Source organism: Scyliorhinus torazame, chromosome 5, assembly GCF_047496885.1.
Source record: "Scyliorhinus torazame isolate Kashiwa2021f chromosome 5, sScyTor2.1, whole genome shotgun sequence".
NCBI lineage: Eukaryota > Metazoa > Chordata > Chondrichthyes > Carcharhiniformes > Scyliorhinidae > Scyliorhinus > Scyliorhinus torazame.
The window spans coordinates 85,385,892-85,412,463 of record NC_092711.1 but is presented as its reverse complement, the minus strand read 5'-3'; the positions used below and the strand labels follow the sequence as shown (position 1 = coordinate 85,412,463).

At 47.9% G+C, this 26,572-nt stretch overlaps 2 protein-coding genes across 3 annotated transcripts in view; both read left to right on the top strand.

Annotated features, from left to right (window-relative positions):
• LOC140417761 (uncharacterized) overlaps positions 1-22,993 on the top strand; it is a 35,376-nt gene extending 12,383 nt beyond the window's left edge. The window contains exons 3-6 of the mRNA XM_072501232.1: positions 2,840-2,933; positions 8,836-8,931; positions 10,893-10,976; positions 21,786-22,993. Of these exons, the coding sequence (XP_072357333.1) occupies positions 2,840-2,933; positions 8,836-8,931; positions 10,893-10,976; positions 21,786-22,850 (1,339 nt within the window). The 3' untranslated portion in view covers positions 22,851-22,993. The remainder of the gene's footprint in view (positions 1-2,839; positions 2,934-8,835; positions 8,932-10,892; positions 10,977-21,785) is intronic.
• LOC140418745 (uncharacterized) overlaps positions 9,347-26,572 on the top strand; it is a 362,902-nt gene continuing 345,676 nt past the window's right edge. The window contains exons 1-4 of one of the 2 annotated variants that reach the window (XM_072502345.1): positions 9,347-9,570; positions 10,893-10,976; positions 15,755-15,864; positions 18,842-18,957. The gene's annotated coding sequence lies outside the window, so the exon portion shown is untranslated. Of the gene's footprint in view, positions 9,571-9,950; positions 10,785-10,892; positions 10,977-15,754; positions 15,865-18,841; positions 18,958-26,572 lie in introns of those variants that run through there. The other variant, XM_072502346.1, reaches the window with a different exon arrangement.

Sequence of the window (26,572 nt, the reverse complement as noted above, 5' to 3'; positions counted from 1 at the left end):
TGTCATTTGCAAACTTACTAACCATGCCTCCTACATTCTCATCAAAATCATTAATATAAATAACAAATAAAGTGGACCCATAATTGATCCCTGAGGCACACCGCTGGTCCCAGGCCTCCAGTTTGAAAAACAACCTTCTACAACCACCCTTTGTCTTCTGTCATCAAGCCAATTTTGCATGCAATTGGCTACCTGAAAATGAAATGAAAATCGCTTATTATCACAAGTAGGCTTCAAATGAAGTTACTGTGAAAAGCCGCTGGTCGCCACAGTCCGGCGCCTGTTCGGGGAGGCTGGTACGGGAATTGAACCTGCGCTGCTGGCCAGCATTGGTCTGTTTTAATTGTCAGCTATTTAGCCCTGTGTGAACCAGCCCTGGATCCGTGAGATTTAACTTGTGCAACAACCTACCATGCGGTACCTTGACAAAGGCTGTGCAAAGTCCATGTTGACAACATCGACTGCACTACCCTCATCTACCTTCAAAAAACTCAAATCAAATTCGTGAGACATGATTTTCCACACAAAGCCATGCTGACTGTCCCTAATCAGTCCTTGCCTCTCTAAATGCCTGTAGATCCTGCCTCTCAGAATACCTTCTAACAACTTACCCCCCACAGACGTTAGGTTCACCGGTCTGTAGTTCCCAGGCTTTTCCCTCTGGCCTTTCTTAAACAAAGGCACAACATTTGCTACCCTCCAATCTTCAGGCACCTCACCTGCGGCTGTCGGTGATTCAAATATCTCTGCTAGGGAACCTGCAATTTTCCCCCGAACCTCCCGCAATATCCTGGGATACATTTCATCAGGTCCCGGGGATTTATCTACCTGGATGTGCTCTCCGCTTTGTGGGTAATCTGCGATCCCAAAACCAAATTTTAACAGTCCTAGCTCTCCATACCTTCCATACTGTCTCTCCTAGCCTTGGCATCTAGGGATGGTTTTGCGAACCTGCCTGTGTATCTGCACCTAGCAGTGTTTGGTGATAGAGAGGAACTGGAGCTTTACTCTGTATCTAACCCCGTGCTGCACCTGGCCTGGGAGTGTTTGATGGGGACAGTGCAGAGGAGGATATACTTTGTATCTAACCTTGTGCTATACCTATCGTGGGAGTGTTTGATGGGGACAGCATCGAGGGAGATTTACTCTGTATCTAACACCATACTTTATCAGCCTTGGGAGTGTTTCATGGGACAATGTAGGGGGAGCTGTGCTGTAACTGATTGGAGAATGGTTCAAGCTGGCACTTGGTACTCATCCATCTAACCTGTGCATCTTTGGACTGTGGGAGGAAACTGGAGCACCCGGAGGAAACCCACGTAGACACGGGGAGGAAGTGCAAACTCGACACTGTCACCCAAGGCCGGAATCGAACCCCCTCCCTCTGATCTCCAGTCAGCCTCTGTTCGAATGAAAAGAGCCCCAGTTTCTCTCATCTCACCTGATAACTAAAGCCTCTCTTCCCTGGGATCATCTCAATGAATCTCTTCTGCACCCTCTCCATGGCCTTGACATCCTTCCTGATGTGAGATCCCCAAAAGCTGATCTAATATTCTAACTGCAGCCGAGCCAATGATTTGTACAGGTTTACATGACCTCTGTCCTTTTGTACTCCACACCCAGAATTATAAAACCTTGGATCCCATGTGTTTTTTAAACACTTTATCAACTTGTCCTCCCACATTTCAAAGTTTATGTATCTGAACTCGTTTTAGGGTTTTGGAGACATTAACATAACATGGCTGAAATACATTGACATCAAATGTCTGATATAATGTGTGTTATGGGAGAGAGAAGTTTAGTCTGAGTTAGAAACTCAAGCAGGTGCTTCACTGCAGACAGATCACCATGGAAACACTGATCAGACATTCTATTCCACAGAATCGTCCCATTGGAAACTCTAATCGGATCGGGGAGAGGACAGAGTTTGTTTGTTATTAACCTCAACATAAACTTAAACCAGAGTGCATAATGGAACAGATTAAATTCTAATGTGTGATGTTTATAGCTACAGTAATGGAATTATCAGAAATAATAGAATTAATAGGCAGGGTAGTTTAGGGAAAATGAGGAAATTACCGAAGAAACTTAACTGCTGGGAACCAAGAATGTGTCCTTGTAAATCACAGATTAGAGAAATTCCTGCATGAACTGTGTTCCGTACTGGGCACCAAACCTCAGGAAAGATACATTGCACTTGATAACAGTCCAGTACAGATTGACCATGAAGAAGTGAGGCTGGTGAACTGAGTGAATCCCTTCCCACACACAGAGAACATTAACGGTCACTCCTCAGTGTGAACAGGTTGATGAATCTCCAGGTCTGATTAAATCTATTCCATAATCCCCAGATTTCCAAGGTTTCTTCCAGCGTGACTACATATCATTCGAAAGGTCAGACCATCAGCTAAAACGTCATCCACATTCCGAACACGTGAACTGTTTCTCCCACATTGAACAGGGTCTTTGAACAAAGAACAATACAGCACAGGAACTGGCCCTTCGCCCCTCCAAGCCTGTACGGGTCATAATGCCAACCTTTGCCGAAACCCTCAGCGCTTCCTTGTGTCGTATCCCTCTATACCCATCCTATCCATGACTTTGTCAAGATGCCTTTTGAACGCCGTTAATGTACCTGCTTCCACAACCACCCCGTGGCAATGCATTCCAGGCACTCACCACCCTCTGCGTAAAATAAACTGCCTTGCACATCTCCTCTAAACTTTGCCCCAGGGACCTTAAACCTATGTCCCCTGGTGACTGACCCCTCCACCCTAGGAAAGAGTGCCTGCCCATCCATTCTGTCTATGCCCCTCTTACTCTTGTCGACCTCTATCAGGTCACCACTTAACCTCCGCCGTTCTAATGAAAACAGTCCGAGTCTATTCAGCCTCTCCACATCGCTAACACCCTCCAGTCTAGGCAACACACTGGTAAACCTCCTCTGCACCCTCTCCAAAGCCTCCACATCCTTCTGGTACTGTGGCGACCAGAATTGTGGACAATATTCCAAGTGCAACCTTAACAAGGTTCTATACAACTGTAGCATGACTTGCCAGTTTTTATATTTGATGCCCTGTCCAATGAAGGCAAGCATTCCGTATGCTTTCTTGAGCACCTTGTCCATTTGTGCTGTGAACTTCAAAGATCTGTGCACATGCACACACAGATCTCTCTGGCTTTCTATATTCCTAGGAGTCTTGCCATTTACGGAATATTTCACATCATAATATAATAATATTCTCCTTAACCAGTAATGCTACTCCCCCACCCCTTTTACATCCCCCTCTATCTCTCCTGGAGCATCTCTATCCTCCAATGTTCAGCTGCAAATCTTACCTTTCCTTTAAACATGTTTCTGTGATAGCCACAACATCGTAATTCCAAGTACTAATAAATGCTCTAAGTACCTCGATCTCCCCGCTATACTTCTGGCGTTGAAACAAATACTCTTCAAACCACTATGTTTGAGCAGACAGGGTGATGTGGTTCTCTTATTTCTGTTCTCCAATTCCCCTTCAGTTATTACACCTTCTACGCTAGCGCTCTGGTTCCCATCCCCCTGCGATACCAGTTTAAATCCTCCCGAATGACTCTAGCAAACCTCCCAACCAGGATATTGGTGCCCCTCCAGTTTAGATGCAACACGTCCTTCTTGTACAGGTCACACCTGCCCCGAGGAGATCCCAGTGGCTGTTCACCCTCCCCCTTCAGGATGTCCTGTGTTCGCTCAGAGACATCCTGGACCCTGGCACCAGGGAGGCAACATACCATCCTGGAGTCTCTTTCCTGCCACATAAGCGCCTGTCTGTGCCCCTTCCTCTCGAGTCCCCTATAGCTATCGATCTCCTGCACTTTGCCCTCCCCTGCTGAGCAGCAGAGCCACTGTTCAGGCTGCTGTTGTTGTTTTCCCCACTGGGCTATCCCTCCCCAACAGTATCCAAAACGGTATACCTGTTAGAGAGGGGAACAGCCATAGGGGATTCCTGCACTCCCTGCCTGCCCTTTATAGCAGTCACCCATCTGTCTGATCCAGTGAACAGACTGTGGAAATAACTAACCAGTTATACAGCCTAAAAAAGAATCACACCATTCACAGCAGGGAGACACCATGCACGTGTCCTGTGTGGACAAGGTTTCAACTGATCATCCAACCTGGAGAGACACAAGGACACCGGCACCATGGAGAAAGTGTGGAAATGTGGGGACTGTGGGAAACGGTTCAAATGTTCATCTCAGCTGGAAAATCATTGACGCAGTCACACTGGGACATAACGCTCACCGGCCTGCAGTTCCCTGGATTATCATTGCTACCCTTCTTAAACAAAGGAACAACATTGGCTATTCTCCAGTCCTCCGGGACATCACCTGAAGACTGTGAGGATCCAAACATTTCTGTCAAGGCCTCAGCAATTTCCTCTCTAGCCTCCTTCAGTATTCTGCGGTAGATCCCATCTGGCCCTGGGGACTTATCTACCTCAATATTTTTCAAGACGCCCAACACCTCGTCTTTTTGGATCTCAATGTGACCCAGGCTATCGACACACCCTTCTCCAAACTCAACATCCACTAATTCCTTCTCTTTGGTGAATACTGATGCAAAGTATTCACTTAGTACCTCGCCCATTTCCTCCGGCTCCACACATAGATTCCCTTGCCTATCCTTCAGTGGGCCAACCCTTTTCCTGGCCACCCTCTTGCTTTTTATGTACTTGGGATTTTCCTTAACCTCTTTGCCAATGACTTTTCGTGCCCCCTTCTAGCCCTCCTGACTTATTGCTTAAGTTCCTTCCTACTTTACTTATATTCCACACAGGCTTTGTCTGTTCCCAGCCTTCTAGTCCTGACAAATGCCTCCTTTTTCTTTTTGACGAAGCCTACAATATCTCTCGTTATCCAAGATTCCCGAAATATGCCATATTTATCCTTCTTCCTCATAGGAACATGCCAGTCCTGAATTCCTTTCAACTGACACTTGAAAGCCTCCCACATGTCAGATGTTGATTTGCCCTCAAACATCCGCCCCCAATCTATGTTCTTCAGTTCCCGCCTAATATTGTTATAATTAGCCTTCCCCCAATTTAGCACATTCATCCTAGGACCACTCTTATCCTTGTCCACCAGCACTTTAAAACTTCCTGAATTGTGGTCACTGTTCCCGAAATGCTCCCCTACTGAAACATCTACCACATGGCCGGGCTCATTCCCCAATACCAGGTCCAGTACCGCCCCTTCCCTAGTTGGACTGTCCACATATTGTTTTAAGAAGCCCTCCTGGATTAGCAAGATCCTTCGCCAGTCTACTAGGGACGCAAAGGCCAGAATGCCGGCCTCTTTCGCCTCCTGCACTCCCTGCCCATCCACTACTCCAAATAGTGCTAACCACCAGCTTGGCTTGACCCGGACTTTCACCACCTTAGATAATGTTCTGACAACTCCCGTCCAGAACCCCTCCAGTGTCGGGCATGACCAAAACATAGGGACATGGTTCGCCGGACTTACTGAGCACCTCCCACATCTGTCCTCCAACCCAAGGAACCTGCCGATCCTGAATCCCTTTCAACTGACACTTGAAAGCCTCCCTCATGTCAGATGTTGATTGACCCTGAAACATCCACTCCCAATCTAGGTTCTTCAGTTCCCGCCTAATATTGGTATAATTAGCCTTTCCCCAATTTAGCACATTCACCCTCGGACCACTCTTATCCTTGTCCACCAGCACTTTTAAACTTACTGAATAGTGGTCACTGTTCCCTAAATGCTCCTGGGTGCTCCTTACAAACTCTGCCCCGTCTAAGCCCCTGGCACTAAGTGAGTCCCAGTCAATATTGGGGAAGTTGAAGTCTCCCATCGCAACAACCCTGTTGTTTTTACTCTTTTCCAAAATCTGTCTACCTATCTGCTCCTCTATCTCCTGCTAGCTGTTGGGAGGCCTGTAGTAAACCCCCAACATTGTGACTGCACCCTTCTTATTCCTGATCTCTACCCATATAGCCTCACTGCCCTCTGAGGTGTCCTCCCGCAGTTCAGCTGTGATATGCTTCCTAACCAGTAGCGCAACTGCACCACCCCTTTTACATTCCTCTCTATCCCACCTGAAACATCTAAATCCTGAACATTTAGCTGCCAATCCTCCCCTTCCCTCAACCAGGTCTCTGTAATGGCAACAACATCATAGTTCCAAGTACTAATCCAAGCTCTAAATTCATCTGCCTTACCCGTAATACTTCTTGCATTAAAACATATGCACTTCAGGCCACCAGACCCGCTGTGTTCAGCAACATCTCCCTGTCTGTTCTGCCTCAGAGCCACACTGTCCCTATTCCCTAGTTCTCCCTCGATGCTTTCACCTTCTGACCTATTGCTCCGGTGCCCACCCCCTTGCCATACTAGTTAAAACCCTTCTGTGTGACACCAGCAAACCCCGTGGCCAGGATATTTATGCCTCTCCAGTTTAGATGCAATCCGTCCTTCTTATCCAGGTCACACCTGCCCCGGAAGAGCTCCCAGTGGTCCAGATAATGGAAACCCTCCCTCCTACACCAGCTGTTTAGCCACGTGTTTAGCTGCTCTATCTTCCTATTTCTAGCCTCACTGGCACGTGGCACAGGGAGTAATCCCGAGATTACAACCCGAGAGGTCCTGTCTTTTAACTTTCTGCTGAGCTCCCTGAAAACCTGCTGCAAGACATCATGCCCCTTCCTGCCTATGTTGTTAGTACCAATATGTACAACGACCTCTGCCTGTTTGCCCTCCCCATTCAGGATGCCTGCTACCCGTTCGGAGACATCCTAGACCCTGGCACCAGGTAGGCAACATACCATCCTGGAGTCTCTTTCACGTCCACAAAAGCGCCTATCTGTGCCCGTGACTATGGAGTCCCCTTTGACTATTGCTCTTCTGTGCTTTGACCCTCCCTTCTGAACAGCAGAGCCAGCCGTGCTGCCACTGCTCTGGCTGCTGCTGTTTTCCCCTGATAGGCTATCCCCCCCGACAGTATCCAAAGAGGGTTCGAGAGGGGGACAACCACAGGGGATCCCTGCACTGACTGCCTGCCCTTTCTGGTGGTCACCCATTTCTCTCCCTGCACCTTGGGTGTGACCACATTTATATAACTGCTATCTATGACGCTTTCAGTCACCTGCATGCTCCTAAGTGCATCCAACTGCTGCTCCAACCGAACGATGCAGTCTGTGAGGAGCTCCAGTTGGGTGCACTTTCTGCAGATGAAGCCATCCGGGACGCTGGACGCCTCCTGGACCTGCCACATCTCACAGTCAGAGCACTGCACCCCTCTAATTGACATTGCGTCAATTAATTAGTAACTTAAATTTAAAAGTTTTTAAAAAACGTTACTGTTAACTATATGTTTCCTAGCACTGGATTTCTACTATAAATGTGAAAGCTAAATACAGTACTCTCCGATCTCTGGCTTAGATACTCTTCTAAATTATAATTAAGTAATTAAGTAATTATGTTTAATTGGTTTAACAATGCGTAATTTTTAAATTTAGTTTAGCTTCCCTGCTGTTATTGCTGCTGTTAATCACATACAAGATTGATGGTCTTACAATATTTGGTTATTTCTGCTGATGTCAACAACCCGTATAACTGGCTGCAGTTTAACATTCTGGATTCGTCACTGATTTTTGGGGCTGCAGTGTCTCTTTTTAAAAACATCTTTCCTCTTTATTCAAGATATTTCCCAGGAACACACTTGCAATAGCGTTATGAACTTTTACTTTCATCTTAAATAGTTTTTGGTGCAAAATCTATAATTCAGTTTCTGAAACATTCTACTGTTCTCCAATTGGAAAATGCTGATCAATCATTGCTGACAATTCTTTCTGACTTACACATTCTTCCCTGTGACACCAGCATTATGAAACTAAATTATCAACATGAAATCAAACCGTAAAATATTTTACAGGCTCATCAATAGAAACGTAATCAATCAACATTGTTACCGATGAAGTTTGGAAGTCACTGAGTTGAATCATTTCTGACACAGCAGCAGCAACATTTGGTAAAGGTGGAACCCACAACAAAGACTGGTTTGAGACCCACTCAGCAGCGATGACATCTGTTGTTGAAGCAAAAAGCAAAGCCTACCCGATGCCCAACATAAACCCAAGAGCTAGAACAGTGCTAGAACTTGTTGAAAGACACCTTCATGACCTGCTCCTCCTCTGTTGTTAGGTTGTCGGCTGTACCTCATTTCGAGGGTGACATCTACTCAGGGTCATGTGTTTTCTTGTGTGGTCTTTCTGAGATTGGCAAAGGTGTTTCTCGACCCGCAGATCTTTGGCAGAGATCCCTCTCTGCCTCTTCATTGAGGCATTGGAATTCAAAAGTAATAATAATAATAATATTTATTATTGTCACAAGTAGGCTTACATTATCACTGCAATGAAGTTACTGTGAATATCCCCTAGTCGCCAGTCTCCGGCGCCTGTTCGGGTGAATTCAGAATGACCAATTCACCTAACAAGCAAGTCTTTCGGGGAGAACGTACAGACTCTGCACAGACAGTGACCCAAGCGGGAATCAAACCTGGGACACTGGAGCTGTGAAGCAACAGTGCTAACCACTGTGCTATTGTGCCGTCCTAGTGATGCAGTTTGATGGGCACGCTGTCATGATAGTGACTGATTGGCAGCAAACTCTTGCCAGTCATTACGGTCAATGTTTATTACATAAGTGGGGAGTGAAGAGGCAGGAGTGGAGTACATTCAGAGACAGGCAAGGCAGCACCCAGTTATTAGTCTTGGCCAGAACACCAGCTTTTACAGCATTGTTTCTCCAGAGTTATTAAAGCTTTTGATTGTCTCACAGGAAGGAAACACAGGTTCAGGTGTTGATGGAGACCTCGTGCATCCTCAGCCATCAATCGTAATTATATATAAAATCGAGGATTTGAAATATGTGAAGGTACAATCGATAAGTTTGCAGATGGAAAATTGTTGGTGTGGAAACTAGCGAGGCAAAAGCCTTAAATTATGTGATGATACAGATGGGCTGGTTATATGGGCAGAACAGTGGCAAATTGAATTTAACCAGGAAAAGTGGTAGCTCTTGTACAGAGTCAGTACAGACATGGTGTGCGGGTGACTTCCATCAGTGCTGGATCATTTTAGATAACACTAAACATTCAGTATCACGAGCAAGAGGGAAGAATATGGAGGAATTACTGATTCTGGGATTGAACCCAACAAGAATTTGCATCTTCTGGGGAGGAGAAAAAGGACCCATTGGGGAAAAAAACCTTAAGTTCTGCACTGTTCCACAGGAGAGCAGCATTTAATCATTTTGAGAAATGAAGAATAGCAGAATATGCATTGATAATTTGTTTGATTATTTTATTGGTAATCACGTTATTTTGTATTAGCTGCTTGCGATGTCAATGGTGCGGCTATTACCCAACATTCCCTGCGACTGTGAATGTGCCCGAGTCACTCCACAGGAGCCCAGTGCGCAGTCGCAATGCTGGGCGTATCTGGAGCATGCGCAGTGTCACTTTGCTCGGAGGTCCGCGAGTGCGGGAGCGGCCGTTTCGGGCGATGAGAGTTGGTGAGGCGGAGGGAGGAATGGGGCCGGGAGTCGGGGTGGGGAGGGAGTGAAGGCTTCATAAACACCTCCTGCTGGTCACAAGGCCGGAATAAGACCCTGCAAATCCCGCGTTTGCAGCTGCGGAGCTTTTATTCGGTATCAGGCCCAGTTACACGGCCGCCATCTTTGTTTAGCGGCGCGGCTGAGGGGCCATCTTGATGACGTAACAGAGGCGGTGCTTCCGGATCCTGGTGACCAGGAGAGAAAATCATTGTCTCGATGATTGACAGGCCCCTCCAGAGGGGAAAGGTGCTGCTGCCATGTGTGGCAATCTGAAAAACAAGAATAATAACATCAGAATTAGCAGCAGGAGTAGGCTATTCACCCTGCTCTGCCATCCAATGTACCCTGAATTACATTTTCCTGCCTTCCCCAAAAAACCTTGTCAACCCAGTGTATAAAAAAGGACTAACTTAACTTTGAGTTTATTCAGTGACCCAGTGCCACTACTCTCTGGGAAAGAAAATTCCACAAACTCAGCTTTGACAAAGCGTCATCCAGACTCACTGATACTGTCAGACCTGCTGAGATTGTCCAGTATTTTCTGTTTTTGTTTCAGATTCCAGCATCTGCTTTAAAGCAGTAATTTGCTTTTATCCACAGACTGATGACCCTCTGAAAGAAGACATTTGAAAAATGAAATGAAATGAAAATCGCTTATTGTCACAAGTAGGCTTCAAATGAAGTTACTGTGAAAAGCCCCTTGTCGCCACATTCTGGCACCTGTTCTAGGAGGCTGGTTCGGGAATTGAACCGTGCTGCTGGCCTGCTTTAAAAGCCAGTGATTTAGCCCAGTGTGGTAAACCAGCCCCTTTCTCCTTATCTCAGTGTCAAATTGGATAATTCTTATCTTTAAACTGCCCCCCTTAGTTCTTGAATCCCCATGTGGGAAAATATTCTTTCATCAAAAGCCCTCAGAATCTTAGATGTTTCAATAAGATCACCTCTCATTCTTCTAAACTCCACCGGGTACAGACCAAACAGGCTCAATCTTGCTCCATAAAACAAACTCTCCTATCCCAGGAATCAGACTAGTGAACCTTCACTGAACTGCCTCCAATGCATGTATAGCCCACATTATATAATCCTGGGACTGGCAACAGGGGGAAAGAATGTTTGGAACTTCTATCCTGGACTCGAAGAGTGATGGATTTTGGAAACTCCTTTTACCGGGGGTTAGGAGAGGATTTACACCCAGTAAACTCAAACTAAGATAAATGTTTGTCTGATCTTAATTTCTAACCTCAACTAACATTTCTGACCATTGTAATTTCCTTTTACAGCTGCTTCCAAAGCTTCCGATATCTCTCCAGCCGAAGGTTGCAGCAGGAGATTGTAAACTTGGAAACACTGAAATTGTGACAGAGGTGAGTATTATTATTATTTATTATAAATTTAGAGGACCCAATTATTTGTTTCCAATTGAGGGGCAATTTAGCATGGCCAGTCTGAAGCTGGCACTCCTTGTGCAAACTTTGGTGTTGTGAGGTTGTTGCTGTGGTGAAAAGTGGCTGCTGCTCTCTCTCTCTCTCTGTTGCTGCTGCCGTTGCTCAGTTTGCTGCCTGTTTCCAGTGCTGAATGCTGCTGAGCTGCCTGGAGGAAGGAGAGGTGAGAGAAGGAAGGCGAGGGGAGAGAAGGACAACAACAAGGAGGCAACTTCAAAAACAAGATGGGAGTAAAGCCCTTTGGACTGCTTGTTTGCTGGGCCCCTCCCGGGATGAGGGCCCGGCTCTGCCCAGTTCTCCCAACTGATAAGATCTGCCTTCAGCAAGGACAAAACCCTCCATATTCTATCTGGTGTGCTTGTTCCAGCGCAGGGAGGATCGAGTGGGCTGTGTGTTTGCTGAGCCCCCTCCCGGACTGAAGACCACACACACCAGCCGGGAGGAAGTGGATTCCATTGGGTGGGTGTTCCAGGGTGGGAGCACGGACTGTTTTGCTGAGTCCTACTTGGGCCGAAGACCTCGCGAACCAGCGCCACTTATCTCCTTGTGAACCTGCTTCTGGGCCTGGTGAAGCATGTCAGTTATGGGTCCAGGCAGCGGGCGACCGAGGGGGTCACCTGACCAGATTGTTTGCCCCTTTTCCGCGACTACACTCACAGCTGGGTGTCCCTAGAAAGGGAGCATGCAGTGTCCATGGGCACCATCATAGCCTCACATGCCCTGTGGGTACCGCAGGGGTTGGGGTGCTTTATTCACCCCTTTAAATGCACTCTCATTAGATTTTTTAAGTTTCTGCTGATCTTTGTCACATTCAGGCAGTGCCCCTAACTGGAGCTGCCCTTTTTGCTTTGTCCCTAAGTTTGTTTCCTTGGTTCTATTTTGTTGGTGGACCTCAAAAGAGTGGCCAATCCACCTAGCCTGCACATCTTTGGGTTGTGGGGGTGAGACCCATGGAGACACAGGGAGAATGTGCAAACTCCACATGGCGGTGACCCGGGGCCGGGATCGAATCTGTGAGGCAGCTGTGCTAGCCACTGCCACCGTGCCACCCTTTATCATGATGGTTCCAGTCCTATTTTATCACACACCTCCCAGTGACACTCACTATAACACAGAAACCTCAAAATATCAATGCTACCTTGCATCTTGCCCTCCTATTATTGTCTAATGATAACAGTAACAGAGTAACACACACCCGAACTGGAATATCAGATAGGTTGTTGTCTAATAATAATAGTGACAGACTTCCGGTGACGGCGGGCGGGAGGCGGCCGCACAATGGAGAGCCCCTGCTCGGGAACGGCAATTTCGGGGCTTTAAGCCCGGTCCCAGGGTCCGCGGAGGCGGCAGAAGAAGGGAGAAGGCACGGAGGAGGCACTGAGAAGACACAGGAGGAAAAAAAGAACAAAGAAAAATGTCGAAGGTGAGCAGAAAAACGGCCGAAAAAAACCCAGCTGGAGGTCCGTCGGGGAGTGGAAAGGTCATCGTGGGGTCACCAGGAAAAATGGAGGCTGGAGCACCAGGGAAGGCCGCACTGCTTACGGCTGAAGAAATAACCAAGGTGATGGCTGCGGAATTTGAAAAGCAGTTGGCGCAGATTGCGAAATGCATGGAGACGGTGAGGAAGGAGATGAGGGAGGCTTTGAGTGTGCTGGTGGAGGAGACGGTTTCCCCGGTGAGGACGGAGGTGGCGAGCGCAGTGGCGGAGGTGCGAGAGCAAGGGGAGGCGCTGAAGGATGTGGAGGAGACGGTATTGCAGCACGGTGATCAACTTACCTCGATGGGGAAAGAGATGCGGAAGGTGATGGACACGAACAAGAATCTGCGAGGAAAAATGGAAGACCTGGAAAACAGATCCAGGCGACAGAATTTGAGGATTGTGGGGCTGCCCGAAGGAGTTGAAGGCCGAAGCCGACTGAGTATTTTGCCGCGATGCTGGCAAAACTACTGGGAGAGGGGGAGGACCCCTCCCGATATGAACTGGATCGGGCTCATCGGTCGTGGAGGCCTGTACCAAAGGCGAGTGAGCCGCCAAGGGCAGTGACTCTGTGCTTCCGTAGGTAGAGTGAAGGAGAAGGTCCTGAGCTGGGCCAAGCAGAAGCGGGTGGTGCAGTGGGCTGGAACTGGTATACGTGTATACCAGGACTTTACGGTGGAGCTGGCAAGGAGGCGGGCTGCCTTCAACCGGGTGAAGTGAGCACTGTACATTAGCAAGGTGCGGTGCGGCATTGTATATCCAGCGAAGCTGAGGGTGACTTACAAGCTCAGGGACTTTTATTTTGGAACGGCGGAAGCAGCGGAGGAGTTTGCGAAAGCAGAAGGACTATGGCAGAACTGACAAACTGAGGAATGGCCATGTGCCGATGTAACCTCATGACTGTAGTTTCTTCTTTTTTGTATCACTGCGCGCGGGTGTAGAGATTAAAGGAGCCAAGGTGGTATATATTTGGACGAGGGAAGGGATGGGACTCTCACTCGAAATGAGAGTTCTTTGGGGATAGGCGGGGTTTGTGAGCTAAAAGGGGATCTTTGGGCTTTCCTGGGGAAGGGCAAGTGGGAAAGGGACCCAGGCGGGGGCCTCCACGCTGGCCGGTGTGTGCCGGCCAGTGAACGGGAGTGAGGTGGGGGGAGAGGCTGCGGCCATCAGAGCCTGGCAGAACAGGGTCCGAGTGGTCTAGCCAGGGTGGAAAGTTGGGGGGTAAGGAACCGAGGGTAGGGGGAGGAGTTTTACAAGAGGCAGTGGACGGGAGGAGCTGGAGGCCTGGGGTGGGGGGGTGGGAGCTGTGTAAGATTAAGGGTGATTACGGGTAATCCCTGATTTATTTTTGTCATTTGTTTATGCAAACATGCGGGTTGAGGTTTGGGGGTTGGTGGGTAGATGGGATCATTGTTGTTATTATGGGGACTGACATATCTTGCTGATTATTGTTTATTGTTGATGGATGTAAATGTGGGAGAAAATGTGAAAATGGAGGAGAATAAAAAAAATAATAATAATAGTGACAGAGTAACGTACACCAGAATTGGAATAACAGGCAGGTTATTGCCTAATCATGACAGAGTTACGGGGGTGGCTCGGTAGTTAGCATGTGTTGCCTCAAGCACTAGGTACCTGGGTTCGATTCCGACCTTGGGTCACTGTCTTTGTGGAGTTTGCACATTCTCCCCGTGGCTGCGAAGATTTTCTCCCAAAGTCCAATGATGTGCAGGTTAGGTGAATTGTCAGTGCTAAATTGTCCCTGGGTGGGGTTACGGGGTTAGGGTGGGGGTTTGGCCAAGGTAGGGTGATCTTTCAGAGGGTCGGTGTAAACTCACTGGGCCAAATGGCCTCTTTCAGCACTGTAGGGATTCTATGATTCTACACTGGATCCAATGATGTGTTCACTCACACACTGCAGCCTGACCTATTGGAACTAACAATGTGTTTCTTACACTCAAAGTAAGTGAATCCTTTGCTGTTTCCCCTCTGGGTCCCATCTCCATTATTATTGTCTGATTGTCCCACTGAGACTCTCACTGTTATTATTGGACAGTCAGCCTGAGCCTGTGGCCGCTCTCACCATCTGGAACCGTCACAATGCCCAGGTGATTGACGGCAGCTCAGGACCAATAGGAAGAGGAGGGGTGGGACTGGGAGCAGCTGGTCCTCCAACTAATCGGTGTGAATGAAGGGCGGGGCCCGCTGTGATTGAAGCATGCGCAGTGTGGGTAATAGCGAAGGAGAAGAGCGTCTTCTTCAGATCCGAAATTGGTGAGAGGCGTTTAACAATATGGAGGGAGCGAGAGATCGCGGGGGTGGGCGGAAATGTTGTGTAAAGTTGTTGTAAGCTGCAAACCTCGGAAAAGAGTTTCCGGGACCCCATTTGTACTGAGCGGAGCTGCAGCTCCTCATGTTCGGCTCGGGTTAACAGCCGCCATCTTTATTGGATGTGCGTCAGGGCGCATGCGCGTTTGTCATCTTTGTCGGGGCGATGTTTCAATGAGTGGGAGGAGCTTGTTCCCCATTGTTCAGAATGGAGACAACCTGTCCATCAACCTGGATTAGTCTTTGAGTCCCAGTGTCTTATTGATGATGGAAAGCGGTGGCAGAGATGGAAAGGAAAGGAAGCCAATCCTGCTCTCCGGATTTCACTGTCTTATTAGACATTCTGTCCCATGTATTCAAAGCTCTGCGGCTCTGTTCAGCCACATGTAGACCCAGAATAGAAATTCACAACTCTTGAGTAGACGTCACCTCAAATCGAGGGACAGCTGATGACAAAAGGGTCAGTGTGCAGCGGGGGGCATGAGTGATCATCCTGGACCAGGGAGCAGGAGGAGAGAATGGTGTGAATTTCTATCCTGGACTGGCGGTGATTAATTTTGGAAACTCCTTTTACAGGGGATTAGTAGGGGAGGATTTACACACAGCAAACTCAAACCGGGAGAAATGTTTATCTTGCCTGAATTTTATTTCTGGACTGACAGTGATGCCTTTGTAAACCTCTTTCACCTATCTCTGGATCTGTAAAGACTTAATTAACTGCAAATGCTCACATTCTAAGCATTGTCTTGCATCTTTGAATTTGTCTACATATATGTTTCTGGAACATACCTCTTAATTCATCTGAGGAACGAGCAGTGCTCCGAAAGCTAGTGTTTGAAACAAACCTGTTGGACTTCAACCTGGTGTTGTAAGACTTGTTACTGTTCATTCACAGGGGCTTGGAAAGAGATTCGTAGACAGGAAACTCACAACCAGTCCTCACATCAAATTCTTCTAACACCACTGTTCAAGTTACCAGGACCTGAAGATTATCGACCTTTGTGTGTAAGCATTGAGTTCTATATCATTATCACTCACTGTATAAAAGTCTACCTCCCATCTCCCCTGTAGATCTTGTTCACAATCTTAAATCTGTGAACCGTAATCCTTATACAATCGACTGATGGGAACAGTTTTTAAAACTCTTTTGCTGGGTTTGCTGTTGTCGTTTCTGGTGCCTGGGTCGATGCCGGGTGGTCTGTCCGGCTTCATTTCTTTCTCATGTTTTTGTTGTGGTTGAATCAGCTTGGACCAGTCCATTTAGGATCCAGAACACAATTGAAGTCTCCGCCAAGAATCAATTGATCTGTATCCAGGTCTGGGATGGATTCCAATAATTATTTTTTACAAATGTTTCTATGAGATCCCCTCATTAAAAAAAAAGATAGAGAAGCAGAATTAGCCCATCGAGTTTGCTCTGCCATTCGATCATGGCTGATATGTTTCTCATCCCCGTTCATCTTGTACCTCTCTTGAAATGAATGCGAACATTGCATTTGCCTTTCTAACTGCCAACTTTCCTTTATTTGTTCTTAGGGTGTGGGTGTTGCCTTGGCCCAATGTTGCTAATCGTAATAATGTTGCTAACTTTGGTTGGCTCTTAATTTGTTGCCCGTTGTGTCTTTACTTCATTTGCTCTGTTTCTATAACCTTTGCTCTAGACTCGCCAGGTATCTTTATGATACCGCCACGAGGTTCAAGTTCAAGTGCTGATCAATAACTCAATACACCAGTTAGTAAGTTTCAAATCAAAACACATTTATTACACACAGTCAATCACTACTCATGCATAAACTCTACATACTAGACTATCTCTAACACTATAAGGCCTATACTTAGCTTTGGAACTGGCCCACCAGGTCAGGGGAACAAATGGCCTTTTGTTCGATTCTGAGTCTGCAGGATTCAAAGCTGGTATAGACTGGTAGCTAGGAGCGCCTATCTCGTAGCGTGCGTTGACTGGAGACTTACTTGGTTGATGCGGCAGCTCAGCAGGTCACTGTCAAGGGTTGTTTCGAGCTGCTGAGTGACCCTGCCAAGAAGGACGAATTGAACTTGGGGACCCTACTTTATAGTCCCCAGGGGCTTCGCGCCAATCGGGGGGGACCCCGTACCTGGTTCCAAGTGATTGGACTACGTTCCGATCACTTGGATCGATTTCTCCAATACTGGAGCTGTTCCCTGATCGCTAGGCGGTTCCTGAGTGTCCGTTGACCTTCCTTTGTCTTTGCTCCTGCTGGCGCTGAGGAGTCTGGGTTGGCCTTATTTCCCTTAAATGTTTCCAATTGTTCCCGGGGATCGCTCATTAATATGCAGATGGATGCTGGTTTCAGTGCTGTCTGGGTTTCTGTAAGCTCTAATACACAGGAAACTTTGCACCTGCTAGTTTTTTTCCTGGCTTGACTGAATTTCCCTGCATTCTTTGCGGATCTCCAATTTAAGTTGGGAAGTGGCCAACCCAGTGGCTACATAATCAGTTCGCAAAGCATAATTTATATCAAAAATATCCATTTCAATGGCGGGTTTATTACCCAACATGTGTAGCAGTTGAGAATGTGCTCTATCCACATGACAGAAGCTCCTCGCACATGCACAGAGTCCGGCTGTGACTGGAGCATGCGGCGTTCGGGCTGTGACCAGCGCATGTGCAGTGCAGGTTGTCGCTGACGGTGCGAGGAGCGGGAAACAATCGAGCGACTTCCAGGATTGGAGCCGGTGGGTGACTGGGGAGCAATTGAAGCTGCGGAGTGAGCGGGGAGGCTTCATAAATACCCCGTGGAGGCTTCAACTCCCGAGTAAAATGTTAATGGTCCGCGGAGTGAGCTGGGAGGCTTCATAAAGCCCCGTGGAGGCTTCAACTCCCGAGTAAAATGTTAATGGTCCTGTCTTAAACAGCACCGAACAGAGTGAGAGCTGAGTGGTGACAGGCCCGGGTTACCGGCCGCCATCTCTACAGAGGACAATGCGCCGCAGGGAAGGGGCTGGTATAGCACAGTGGGCTAAGACAGCTGGCCTGTAATGCAGAACAAGACCAGCAGCGCGGGTTCAATTCCCGTTCCAGCCTCCCCGAACAAGCGCCGGAATGTGGCGACCAGGGGCTTTTCGCAGTAACTTCATTGAAGCCGACTTGTGACAATACGTGATTATTAATATTATTGTGCGCTGCGAGCCTAGACCGGATGCCAACTCTCCCAGATTGACTGGCTGGAGTCTCCAGGATTTTATTTGTGGGAGTCACTGGCTGGGCCAACATTTATTGCCCGTCCCTAATTTCCCTTATACCGAGTGGCATCTCGGAGGGCATTTAAAGAGTCAACCACATTGCTGTGGTTTGGAATCATGTCGGCCAGACCAGGTAAGGATGGCAGATTTTCTTTTCTGTTCATTCACGGGATGTGGGTGTCGCTGGCTGGGCCAGCATTCACTGCCCAGCACTAATTGCCCTAGAACTGAGTGCATCTCAGACAGCATTTTAAGGGTCAACCAGCTGACTGTGGATCTGGAGTCACATGTAGGCCAGACCAGGTAAGGATAGAAGATTTCCTTCACTGAAGGACAGGAGTGAACCAGATGGGTCTTTGCAACAATTGACAATGGTTTCATGGTCATCAGTAAACTTTCAATGAATTCAAATTTTACCTTCTGCCTTGGTGAGATTCATGTCTGGGTGTCTGGAAAATCATTGGGACAGTAAAGATTTTTGAACATTTCCCTTCAGTGGATATAAAAATATTGAAAATGGGATAAAGGTTGTTTGGCTGACAGTCAATCACTGTCTTGTGAGGAAATGCTCCTTTTGCTTCCCAATTGGCCGAGGAAGGCAGTGTGTCACAAGGATGGATGTGTTGACCGATTAATGGCTGGAGGATGGGGGCAGGTCATGTGATCAAACCTCCAGGAATACATTTAATCAAAGTTGGTGAGGAGAGATTGTTGTGAATTTCGATCCTAAACTGACAGTGAGGTTTCTGTAAATTTACAGGATAATGGAAGTGGAGGTTTAACAGACGGGATACTAAAACCAAACGTCACATCGCAATCTGACAGAGTCACTCGATTCATCAGAACCTGAATATCAGCAGCATCTGGGTGTGGAAGGTAAAAGGTTTGTCTGTTCTGTCTGTGAGGGAAGATTTCAGGTCTCAGTGTGACTGGAAAAGCCACGAGATTCACAAACCCTGGTTAGGCCAAACCTGGAGAACTGTGTTCAGTTCTGGGCAACAAACCTGAGGAAGGAGAGAATGGCCTTGGAGCGAGTGTAGCACAGATTTACCTGAGTGATATCTGAACACCCCGGGGTTAAATTACAAGGCGAGATTGGACAAAAATGTCAGAGTCAGCTGCCTCACAGCGCCGAGGTCCCAGGTTCGATCCTGGCTCTGGATCACTGTCCATGTGGAGTTTGTACGTTCTCCCCGTCTTTGCGTGGGTTTCGCTCCCAAAACCCAAAGATGTGCAGGCTCGGTGGATTGACCATGCTAAATTGCCCCTTAATTGGAAAAAAAGAATTGGGTACTCTAAATTTATTTTTAAAAATAAAAAAAAAACATTATGGGCAGAGAAGGGCATTCGGTCCATTGAGTCCATGCTAGCTCTCTAATCGGCACGGTGGTTAGCACTGTTGCTTCCCAGCGCCAGGGACCCGGGTTCGATTCCCGGCTTGGGTCACTGTCTGTGCGGAGTCTGCACGTTCTCCCCGTGTCTGCTGTGGGTTTCCTCCGGGTGCTGCGGTTTCCTCCCACAAATCCCGAAAGACGTGCTTGTTAGGTGAATTGGACATTCTGAATTCTTCCTCTATATACCCGAACAGGCGCCGGAGTGTGGTGACTTGGGGATTTTCACAGTAATTTCAGTGCAGTGTTAATGTAAGCGTACTTGTGACACTAATAAAGATTATTATTATCTGGAGCAATCCAGTCAGAGTCATTCTCCTGCTCTGTCTCTGTATCCTCACAGGTTTATTTCTCTCAGGTTTCTATCCAATTAAAAAAAAAGATTTATTGTGTCTGTTTCGAAACTCCATCATAGGCAGCAAGTTTAAGGTCATTGCCACTGGCTGTGTAAAAACATTATTATACCTCCTGGACCATTCACATGCATAGATACAGAGCAACGTAGAAAATAGGAGCAGGAGGAGACCATTCGGCCCTTCGAGCCTGCTCCACCATTCATTACGATCAGAGCTGATTAGGCTCAATAGCCTAATCCCGCTTTCCCCCCATATCCTTTGATCTCCTTCGCCCTCAGTGCTGTATCTAACTGCTTCTTGAAAACATGCAATGTTTTGGCCTTCATTAGTTCCTGTGGCAACGAATTCCACAGGCTCACCACTCGCTGGGTGAAGAAATTTCTCCTGATCTCTGTCCGAAATGGTCTACCCCGTATCCTCAGACTGCGACCCCTATTTCTGGACACACACACTATTGGGAACATCCTTCCTGAATCTACTCTGTCTCGCCCTGTTTTTTAAAAAAATATAAATTTAGAGTGCCCAATTCTATTTTTGCAATTAAGGGGCAGTTTTAGCGTGGCCAATCTACCTACCCTGCACATCTTTGGATTTGTAGAGGTGAGACTCACGCAAAACAGGGAGAATGCGCAAATTCCACACAGACAGTGGGCCGGGATCGAACCCGGGTCCTTGGCGACATGAGGCAGCAGTGCTAACCACTGCGCCACCACTTTTTATAGGTTTCTGTGAGAACCCCCCTCATTCTTCTGAACTCTAGCGAATACAATCCTAACCGATTCAACCTAATCTGCACATCTTTGAACTGGGAGGAAACCGGAGCACCCGGAGGAAACCCACACAGACACGGGGAGAAAGTGCAAACTCCACACAGTCAGGGTGGGAATTGAACCCTGGTGCTGTGAGGCAGCAGTGCTAAGCACTATGCCACCCTCTGTCTTGCAATCCTCAAGAGGAAAACAAATCCTTACCCCCATCTGAAATGGGTGCCCCCTTATTTTGCAACAGTGACCCCCTTGTTCCAGAGTCTCCCACAAGAGGAAACATCCTCTCCACATCCACCCTGTCAAGACCCCTCAGGATCTTATATAGTTCAATCCAGGTTTTCCCCCAAACTTTAAATCTGTGTCCAGACTGCTTGTACGACCAGTGAATGTAAACAGAGTTTCTTTGTCCACCCGATTGAAACCTGGCATAATCTTGTGTACCTGAATCAAATCTTCCCTCAACCTCCTTTGCTGGAACCATTCTGGTAAATCTCCTCTGCACATTCTCAAGAACCTTGAGATCCTTCCTGAAGAGTTGTAACCAGAGCTTTATAAAGATTCATAGAATAGAATTAGAGCCATAGAATTCCTACAGTGCAGAGGGGGGCCATTCGGCCCATCGGGTCTACACCTATTCTCTGAAAGGACACCATGCCTAGGCCCGCACTCCTACCCTGTCCCTGTAACCCCATAGCCCCACCTAACCTGCACATACCCTGACACTAACGGGCAATTTATCAAGGACAATCCACCTAACTTGCTCTTCTTTGAACTGTGGGAGGAAACCTGAGCACCGGGTGGAAACCCACGCAGACACGGGAAGAAAGTGCAAACTCCACACAGACAGTCGCCAAGTCAGGAATTGAACCCTGGTCTTTGGTGCTGTGAGGCAGTCGTGCTAATCACCACCAGAAGCATAGTTTTGGTGTCAATATTACTGTTTATGAAGCTCAAGATCGAATTTGCTTTGCCAACTACTCTCTTAATATGTCTTGTAGATACACAAAACCCCTCTTCACCTCTTTCTCTCTCCTCCCAAAGAGGTCAGTTGGGTTTTTATGACAATCCAGCAGTTTTCATGGTCACTTTTTCCCAGTGCCGGCCCCACAAATGACCAGATTCATTCAGGTAAATTTCACAACCTCACCAACCTCTCACTCCCTATTTTCTGTTTTCAATCCATTTCACAGGGTGGTCGAAGGGGAGGCTTCAAAGTCTGGAGAATCAAACCAAGCTCACATCAAGATCTGACAGAGTTCTCAATTTATCATACCCTGAACATCATCGGAATATCATTGAACATGGAAGGAGAAAGCATTGTTCACAGTGCGGGGAAACCGTACACGTGTTGTGTGTGTGGACGAGGATTCAGCCGATCATCAGGCCTCACAAGCCACAAATGCAGTTGCACTGAGGAGAAACCGTGGAAATGTGCGGACTGTGGGAAAGGATTCACTGTCCCATCCAAGCTGGAAATTCATCGACGCAGTCACACTGGGGAGAGACCATTCACCTGCTCCAAGTGTGGGAAGGGATTTACTAAGTCATCCCACCTGCTGAGTCACCAGCGAATTCACACGGATGAGAGACCGTTTCAATGTCCAGACTGTGGGAAGTGCTATAAAGGTTCTGCGGAACTGATGCGCCATCAACGTGTTCACACTGACGAGAGACCGTTCAGGTGCTCTCATTGCGGGACTGGGTTCAGACGATCATCTGACCTCACTGTACATCAGCGAAGTCACACTGGCGAGAGGCCGTTCACCTGCTCCAAGTGTGGGAAGGGATTTACTATTTCAGCCCACCTGCTGAATCACCAGCGCGTTCACACTGATGAGAGACCGTTTCAATGTCCAGACTGTGGGAAGTGCTATAAAAGTTCAGGGAATCTGACAAGCCATCAACGTGTTCACACTGACGAGAGACCGTTCAGGTGCTCTCACTGTGGGACTGGGTTCAGACGATCATTTCACCTTACTGCACATCAGCAAATTCACACTGGGGAGAGGCCATTCACCTGCTCCAAGTGTGGGAAGGGATTCACTCAGTCATCCGCTCTCTCCACACACCAGCGAATTCACACTGGGGAGAGACCATTCGCCTGCTCCGAGTGTGGGAAGGGATTCACTCAGTCATCCACCCTGCAGAACCATTATCGAATTCACACTGGGGAGAGACCATTCGCCTGCTCCAAGTGTGGGAAGGGATTCACTCAGTTATCCCACCTGCTGAGACACCAACGAGGCCACAAGTAACCATAGTGATTGGATGTTGCTGTTACTCACATTCAGGACTGAACCATGTTCATTTGGGTCTCTTTCTGCTGATAACAAACTCCAGCCTATTTACAGGGGCTAATATTCTGGCTAAAAGTCAAATAAATTAGATTTGTGAGAAATACGCAGTGTGTTGAAACTTTTTAATATCTCTGACACAATGAAATGAAAAATGAAAATCGCTTATTGTCACAAGTAGGCTTCAAATGAAGTTACTGTGTAAAGCCCCTAGTCGCCACATTCCGGCGCCTGTTCGGGGAGGCTGTTACGGGAATTGAACCGTGCTGCTGGCCTGCCTTGGTCTGCTTTCAAAGCCAGCGATTTAGCCCTGTGCTAAACAGCCCCTGTTAGTTAGTTCCTTTTGAAATACCCTCGCTCTCCCCCGTCTCTTCCATCCTCACCTCCAACAAGAAGTGTGAGGAGCTTGTGGAGCATCTTTGTGACTGAGATGGAGTAAATCCGATCAGCTGTCTCTGCTGCTTCCCTACCTTCCATGAGCCCACCGGACCAAATTGTCTCTAAATTTCATCCTTTCCCGAGCCCTGAACCCACATCTTTCTCTAGTTTCTCTCCCATCTCCCCTCATGCCCTCACAGAGCTCATCTTGTCCATGAGACCCAGCTGCTGCTCCATCGACCCTATTCCCACTGAGCTACTGATCAGCCAACTACCCTGTGTCCATGGATGTTGTCAACATTTCTCTCTCTTCAGGTACTGTCCCTCTGTCCTTCAAATCTGCCATCATCACCCCCTCCTCAATAAAACAAACCCTTGACCCTGCCATCCTTACAAATTACTGCCCCATCTTCAACCTCTCTCCAAACTCTTTGAACATGTTGTCACCTCCCAAATCCTTGCCTATCTTTCCCAGAACTCCCATGTCTGAATCCCTTCAATCTGGTCTCTGCCCTGTCACAGTCGTGAAATACAAGAAACAATCAGAACCTCACCCGGAGAGAAAGACAGACAATCCGGGAACTTGGCTCCAATACGGATATGTTCATAACCAGAAGACAAGGGTAGGAGCACAGTCATTATCGAGAGACAACAATACCTGCTGGAGACAGACAGACAATAGAACAACACAAATCACAACACCAAGCTACCTAGACCCATATGCCCGAGACAGGAAGGAGAATTGGAGACAGACTGGAAGAACACAGACTCCAGACACATTAACCAAAAACAGATGGGAATATCTGAGGGGACAACAGATAGGACCAAGGAGGTTCTACCTGCTCCTTAAAATATCCAAACACAGAATAATAATTTTTATTACTGTCACAAGTAGGCTTATATTAACACTACGTGAAGTTACTGTGAAAAGCCCCCAGTCAACATACTCCGGCGCCTGTTTGGGTACACCGAGGGAGAATTCACAATGTCCAATTCACCTAACAAGCGCATCTTTCGGGACTTGTGGGAGGAAACCTGTGCAGACACTGGGAGAAAGTGCAGACTCCGCACAGACAGTGACCCAAGCGAGAATTGAACTCGGAACCCTGGCACTGTGAAGCACAGTGCTAACCACTGTGCCGCCATCAGGGAAATACCACCAGGCAGACCCATCGGATCAGACCGTGGGAGAGAAAATCCTGCCGAATCATTCAATTTACAGTGCAGAAGGAGGCCATTCGGCCCATCCAGCCTCCACCGGACCTTGGAAAGATAACCTTACTTAAGCGCATGCCTCCACCCTATTAAGGGGCATCTTGACAAAATACATGAAAGGATGGGAATAGAGGGATACCGACCCCGGAAGCATAGAATATTTTAGTTCAGATGGGCAGCATGATCGATGCAGGCTTGGAGGGCCGAAGGGCCTTTTCCTGTGCTGTACGTTTAGCTATTCTTTGTTCTTTGTTTATCCCCGTAACCCAGTAACGTCACCTAACCTTTCTTTGGACACTAAGGGGCAATTTCGCGGGGCCAATCCACCTAACCTGCACATCTTTGGACAGTGGGAGAAAACTGGAGCACCTGGAGGGAACCCACACAGACACAGGGAGAATGTCCAAACTCCACACAGTCACCCAAGGCCAGAATAGCTGAAACATCAACACACTGCTCCTGGTAGTTGATGGTGTAGTGGTTCAATAAATATAATTAGTGGATTGAAAAGGTGTGCAATATAGAGTAAAAACGGAAAATATGCTAGATGCTAGATTAACTCAACAGGTCTGGCAGCATCATAGAATCCCTACAGTGCAGAAGGAGGCCATTCGGCCCATCGAGTTTGCACCAACACCAGCTTCCCCGATGAGGGGGGCGGAGAAACCACTAGTAAACTCCGAGTGTAAATAAAGCTGGCCAGTTCAGGAATCAGCAGGAAGGAGTATGTAGCAAGGGAAGTTACTGCTACTGTTATGTATATATGTTATAGTAAATAAATGTTATTACTTTGTATCCTTAAAACTCGTGCTGGATTCTTCGTGGCCCTTACAAAACTGGCGACGAGGGTTAAACTGAATAGCTGTCTACACTGCTGAAGCCACCTCCCTGGATTTTTGTTGGATACAGGTTGGAAGTTGTTTTCTATTGTACCAAGCCTCTGTACGGACGTTTGGATGCTGCGCTGGAAAGCTGGAACCAGTACACACAACGGATGCGTTACTATTTCCGGGCAAACATCACCGAAAACGAGCGGCAGGTGGTCATATTGCTCACTGCCTGCGACCCGCATACGTTTGGGGTGATTAGGAGCCTTACGTACCCAGCTGCGCCGGACACCAAAACGTTTGATGAACTTGTGAATATAGTGGGGCAACATTTTAACCCAACCCCGTCCACGATAGTCCAGCGTTACTGGTTTAATACCGCTGAGAGGACCCCTGGAGAATCCCTTGCCGATTTTCTATCCAGGCTACGCAGGATTGCGGAGTACTGTGACTATGGTGAGACCATGTCAGAAATGTTACTCAACCGTTTGGTTTGCGGTATAAACAATGCGGCCACCCAGAGAAAGTTGTTAGCGGAGCCAACATTGACTTTTCAACAGGCCATTCAAATAATATTGTCCCGAGAGAGCGCAGAGCGAGGAGTACAGGAGCTACAGGGATTGGAAGTACATGCCTTGGGGCGCAACCCTTTCCATCCGAAAACGTCCCCCCCGCACTCCTGCGGTACCTTGGGCGAGGCAACGTCCGGACCGACGCCAGTGGCCGTCGGACATTCCTCCCCGAAGGGAGCCTTCTCCAGAGCCAATGGATGAGGAGCCATGTTCGTGTCAGACTTGTAGGCGCCGACCCCGTCACGGACGGCGGTCCTGGGGACGCCAGAGGCGCCATCGTTCCGACCGAAACTGGGATCAGCCCAGGGGCCATAACTGGGACCAGCCCAGAGGCTGTACCTTCCATGTGGATGAACCTGCGGCAACTACTCCTGAGGACGTGGAGACGGAGGACGGCTGCCTGCAGCTGCATTGTGTGGCAGCTCCCCGTGTGGCCCCCATTAAGGTGACAGTACGGGTCAATGGTCACCCGCTTGAGATGGAGTTGGATACTGGCGCAGCGGTCTCCGTGTTCGCCCAGAGGACATTCGACCGCATGAAGCAGGGTATACAGACCCTTACATTAACCGACCCACAGGCCAGGTTGGCCACCTACACGGGGGAACCACTGGACAATGCAGGAACTACAATGACCCCTGTTGTCTATGGACGCCAGGAGGGGCGTTTCCCACTTATCGTGGTGCGCGGCCAT